Below are 6,000 nucleotides of genomic sequence, written 5' to 3' on the forward strand. Positions count from 1 at the left end.
TGAAAAGCTGTATTTTGCACTACCATTCTAGAGTATTATTATTCTCTGCAGTCAGTGGGTTTTACAAGTTCAGGGCTTTTAGCCATGAGCACACTGGACACCTTTTCTCTCTCTCTAGTTTATATATTTGACTCAGCAAGGGAGAGCTCATCAGCATGTTCCACACAGTTCAGCATTTACTGAGCTCTGTCACCAGCTGGGTTTATGCTCTGGGAACAGCCTTAATTAACAGCTAAACCTGCCCTTTGGAAGGGCTGGTGGTGGCTGCTACGATCCAGAACATTCAGACAGATGAACAGCCCTCCATCCCCACGGTCAGTTAAACAGGCAGTCCTGAAGGGGATCAGTGCAATTCCATTGGAGCACATCCTTTTGATTAACTGAATGGAAAGTAGAAGTGCTGCTCACCTGGGCACTCACAGCCTCCCCCCTTGGCTCTGTTGGCCACGGCTGCCGCGTACGATCGCGCGTCCAAGATCAAAAGCTTCTGGGGCTGAATTGCCAAACTCTCTGCTCCCGAGGCATTGGAGATGGAGGAGTCTGGGAGGGAGGAGATGCAACTGGTGAGAAACTCAAAGGATACTTCTGACCTTGGTCACAACACGATTCACTCAGTCCCACAGTGCACATGCACACAGTAACTGGAGAATGCCTGACTGAACACAATGGATTCAACCTGTTCCAGCACGGGAGATTAAGCTTTTACATAAAGCTCTGCCTCTCACAGAAAAGCACCAGGGACAGACTTACCAAACTCCACATCAGAGAGGTCCCCTCCATTGGAGAAATCTCTGGAACAATTCCCATTCATCAATTTGTTGCTGTTGGACCTCGAGTCCGAGGCGCAGGCCTTGGCCACGGACTGGACGAGGTGCTCGTCGTCGGCGTTCCTCCAGCCCCACCAGCTGACCTCGGGCTGCCCACAGCGGGAGATCACTGCCCCATTGCTCTGGTGCCTGGAAAGGGAAGGAAGAACAAAACCAACAGTGCATAACTTGAAGGATCAGGATGAAAAGGATCCAGAGGGCACAAAAACTTCACTGGTGTGCCGCGGTATCTTAATTCCCACTGGGGACCTTGCCACTGTCCAGCAGTTATCCAACCTGGGAGTCAGTGGCAGCGTATTCCAGGTGCTTCCCTTCCAAATGCTGACTGAGAACACAGTCACTCAAAGGGGAAAGTCAAAGCAAGGTCAGGAAGAGAAAACAAAGCATCTTCTTGCTCAATATTGTGGCCTGTTGGTCAGTGAAGGCTGGGGAGCATTTTGGAACAGCAGGTGAGGCATTCCAGAGGAATTCAACACCTGCTGGATGGCAGATAAATGAGGAACACCCCAACCTGAACATGGCTCTCACCTCCTGGGGAGTGACATTAAAAAAATCACATTTTTTTACATGTCTGAAGAGTTATTTCCTTAAAGACCCACCTTCTTGTACTACACGTAAAGAACAGATCTGAAATAATTAAAACTCATCGAACCATTGCAAGCGTGACCCGAAAAAGATTTAAAAACTCTCCTCTACAATCTATTATAAAAAGAGGACTGAAACATCTGATCACAGTAATTCCACTTGCTGCCTCTGTGCTGGCACATCCCACTGCTGCCACCAGCTCTGAGATTCCCCATTCACTGAAGCGTTTGCAGCTGGGAGTAACAACCTTCTCCTTGACCTTGCCCAGCAGCCCCTGAGTTCAGGGAGCTCAGCCCTGGACCAAGGAAGCCCATCTATGGGTCCAGAGGGAGCAGCCAGAGCAGCAGAGACACAACTTCTCTGAGGCCACACAGTGAGGCAACAATGCTGAGAACAGGACAGCCAGAGATGTTCATTCCCTGCCTCATGTCCCAGCCGAAATATCCCCCCACCCATCCACACACTGTGCTTCTCTCTTTAAATGGCCTGCAGATCACAGGATCCTGGAATGGTCGGGATGTGAAGGGACTTTAAAGCTCATCCATTCCACCCCCTGCCATGGGCAGGGACACCTTCCACTAGCCCAGGTTGCTCCAAGCCCCGTCCAACCCGCCCTTGGACACTTCCAGGGATCCAGGGGCAGCCACAGCTTCTCTGGGCAACCTGGGCCAGGGCCTCCCCACCCTCATAGGGAAGGATTCCTTCCCAATCTCCCATCTCTCCCTGCCCTCTGGCAGTGGGAAGCCATTCCCCTTGTCCTGTCCCTCCATCCCTTGTCCCCAGTCCCTCTCCAGCTCTCCTGGAGCCCCTTTAGGCCCTGTAAGGGGCTCTCAGCTCTCCCTGGAGCCTTCTCTTCTCCAGGGGAACCCCCCCAGCTCTCCCAGCCTGGCTCCAGAGCAGAGGGGCTCCAGCCCTGGCAGCATCTCCGGGGCCTCCTCTGGACTCTCTCCAGCAGCTCCACGTCCTCCCTGTGCTGTTCCCAGGGCTGGAGGCAGCTCTGCAGGGGGGTCTCACCCGAGGGGGCAGAGGGGCAGAATCCCCCTGCCCTGCTGCCCACGTTGTGGAATGAGCCCAGGACAGCAGTGGATTTCTGGGAACACATCCCTTCCAGCAGAGGTGCCTCTGGGCACTGCTGTTCTTACTCCGGAGTCCCAGCACAACCCCCCATTTCCAAAGCACACACATGCCAATTCCAGCTCCTACAGGTTACGATGCAGCAAAGGATTTTAGAGCCTTCTTGCAAACAAACTGCCCATCTCAGCCTCAGGGCAACAGGAGTTGTTCGATTCCCTCTAATCAAGGAACTCCAGAGCAGTGACGGCTCAGCACAACCCTTCAGCAAATCTGAACAGCCGACTCCGCCAGCCCTGCACAGGAAGACAACCCCCCCAAAGCTTTCCATCTTCCCCTTCTCCCTGTGAGCACTCTGAGGGCTGTCCGTGGGTGTGACAGGCTGGTGTGTGATGTGCTGTCAGAGCTGTCACCCCGGGGGGCTGTGCAGCACCTCCTCCGCAGTGTCCCCGCGGGCACCCGTGGGCGCCGCCGCCTCCTGCTCCCCATCCAGCGGGACACGGCTCCGCGGGGCAGGGCCCCCCCGTCACAAAACAGGCTGTGAGATGGTATTTTAAGTATTTTCCACGGGGCTTGTATAATTGTTTCACGTAAAATCCCCCCGGTGAGAGGAAGGAGCTGACACGCCGCGTTAGCTGAAGCGGAGGGAAGGCGATGCGGAGCCACGGCACTTGCACCAGGTGCCAGCCGACTGCCGGCACAGGGAAATGGATTTCTGCTGGAATTAATAGCCTTTCAGAAACAGCTCTACCCATAGCAAATTAGTTCAGCAAAAAATCCGTGCCAATCGCTGAAAGGCCACCCTGTTCCCCGCTATGCTTGCGCAAATAATAAAAGAAAATAAAACATCATTATACGTGTAAGAAATCTATTTTGAACAGAGCAGCTCATTTATTTTTCCATATGTTCTCCCAGATTTCATTACTACCTGCTGCAGATCCATTTTCACAGGTTCATAAACAGTTAGGTTTTCATCTCCAGGTTCTTGCCTCGCATTATACCCCAAATAATAAAGAATCACTAGGCCAGACATTGAGCTCGTTGGTGGCTGTGAAGCCCAAACACTCCCATCCCACACAGATATGCCACGTTCAGATGTAGCAGCAGAAATCAGCAAACAGTTCTATTTAGGGGCATGGGAGGTCTGAGGAATCACACTCATTCCAGCTGGACTGGCCACTGGGATAAAAGACAGCCAGCGATTCTGAGGTCCCTGGGGATAAGATGTTGTCACTCAGAGCTCAGGAACAAAAAAAACAGATTTAAAAAACTTAAAGCAAAACCTCCCCAGCGAACTCCCTCACTAGAGACACATCAACACGCAGCCCCCCTGCAGAAACCAAGGAGTAACCCCCCATTAGGCAGCTCTAAAGCCCTTTACAAGCTGTTGTATGGCTGTAGGATGTACGTACACCCCTGCACAGGCTTAACCCCCCCGTGATCAAACCACCTTTGAGCACAACAATAAATCCCCCAAGTCCTTGTAACTACAGAGCAGGAGGACTAAGGAGGGTTGAATTGCTCCCTGAGCTGCATTGCTGAACTCCCAGCACTCGGAATGGGAAACCCACGGCAGGAATTCAGGGATAGAACTCAGCAAGGAGGGAACAGGGCAGTTCTCCACGTGCCTTCCTTCCCTGTGCCAGCAGGACCTGCCTGGGTGGGTGCTCCCCTCCAGCAGTGGGCAAGGCAAAAGGACACCTTCCACACAGCCAACGTCCAGAGAGGTTCTCCAAGCTTAGGATGCCCTTTCCAGAAGGTAGGAAATCCTCTCTATTGTCTTTTCACAAAATCCCAAGAGCCTTCTCTCTAAAACTGATTTTCTGTGGCCAAAACAAGGAAGCTACAAAATCCATGTCACGGGCCAGATTTATCCACATAAACTATTGTTGCCCAGAGAAGCTGTGGCTGCCCCAGCCCTGGGAGTGTCCAAGGCCAGGTTGGAAAGGACTTGGAGCAACCTGGGCTAGTGGAAGGTGTCCCTGCCCGTGGGATGGAACTGGATGAGCTTTAAGGTCCCTTCCCTTCCCACCCAAATCGGTCTGGGATTCTGTGACCTCATAAAATATGTGAAGAGGTTTAAAAAATTGTAAACACTGAGCAAAACTGCAGAGAGTGGGTGTGAGATTTCTGTAGAAATCTGATCAGAGAATAGAAGCAACACTCCTGACAGTCCAATCTCCAGGAGTATTCCTGATGTTTGTCTCCGAATTCAGCCCTGTTTGTTCTGCTTTTCAGCCCTGACTGCTTTACAAGGACAGGGAATTTGTGGTTGTCAGGGTCTGTCTCTGGTCTCTCTCTGTCCCACTGTTCAGCATCTGAGACAAGTCATTGGACTAATTTTTTTAAAAATCACTATTACTCTTTTTCCCCCCTGAAGTAAAGCAAAAAGAGATTTACTACTGTCATCAATAATGAAACTAAAATCATTAAGTCCCCAAATCATCTTTAATGGATAAAAAACGCTGAATAAGGTTTTGTTTCTTACTCCTCCAAGAGTAAGAAAAAGCTGGTTTTATGGCTATATATATATATATATATGTATATATATTTAAATATATAAAACTATACATGGAATTCCAATCACAGAATGGTCTGGGTCGGAAGGGATTTAAAGCCCATCCAGTTCCACCCCCTGCCATGGGCAGGGACAACTTCCACTAGCCCAGGTTGTTCTAAGCCCTGTCCAACCTGGCCTTGAAATCCTATGGATCATCATCCACTCCCTGCTGTGAGCTCAATTAGAGCCCAGAATGATGAACTGGATGTCTTGAAAAATCTATTACTAAATGTCAAATAATAAAAAAAAGAAGTCAAAATAATAGAACCACTTTTCTCTCCCTGATTTGAAGACTGGCAATGAAAAGGCAGCTGTGATTTACCACAGAGAGCCTCAGCAGAACTGCACAGAACTGGAGGCAGGGACAGGACAATTTCAGTCTCTGTGGTCTTTTGACTTTTAAATTGTTCTCCCATAAATCCCTGGAATGCAGGCTGCTCCCAGGAATGAGAACAAAGTGCTTTCCCTGTGTGCAGGGGTGACAGGAGGAGGGAAGCTGCCCTGTGTTTGCAGGTGAGGTGTCCCCGAATTATGTGACAACTGCAGAAAAGGCCCAAAGTGGCCTGAAATGCAGCGTGCAAAGCTGACCCCGACCCCCAGAGAAATCACACTGTTCTCTTTTATACATATATATATTATATATAGCACCATAATAACAAAATATCTACATTTTTAAAGGTCAGCATATGCTGGAAGGCATTTTTCCCCCCTCCCAGAGCTGAGCAGAGGATGGAACAACTCCTCACCATTCCAAAAGAAACCACTCTAAACCCCTGTGCTGCTTGGAAGGCAAGGGAGAGAAGACAGGAGGATTTAAAGATAATGGTTTGCTGCCACGAGCCAATTTGTTCTCCTTTCCCAAGACAAGAACCTTCAGCTGGGTAAACAGTGTTTTGTGGCCCAGAGCTCTCTGCTCTCACTGCTCCCACCCAGGATCATGGGTTTGCCAAGTTTCCT

General features: G+C 50.2%; 1 protein-coding gene across 1 annotated transcript in view; it reads right to left on the reverse strand.

Annotated features, from left to right (window-relative positions):
• Positions 1-6,000, reverse strand: part of MTMR3 (myotubularin related protein 3) — a 40,252-nt gene that overhangs the window by 18,377 nt on the left and 15,875 nt on the right. The window contains exons 7-8 of the mRNA XM_017837447.1: positions 751-956; positions 409-540 (exon numbers count right to left, since the gene is read on the reverse strand). Coding sequence (XP_017692936.1) covers positions 409-540; positions 751-956 — 338 coding nt within the window. The remainder of the gene's footprint in view (positions 1-408; positions 541-750; positions 957-6,000) is intronic.

This window comes from Lepidothrix coronata, unplaced genomic scaffold (assembly GCF_001604755.1).
Source record: "Lepidothrix coronata isolate B3197 unplaced genomic scaffold, Lepidothrix_coronata-1.0 Scaffold305, whole genome shotgun sequence".
NCBI lineage: Eukaryota > Metazoa > Chordata > Aves > Passeriformes > Pipridae > Lepidothrix > Lepidothrix coronata.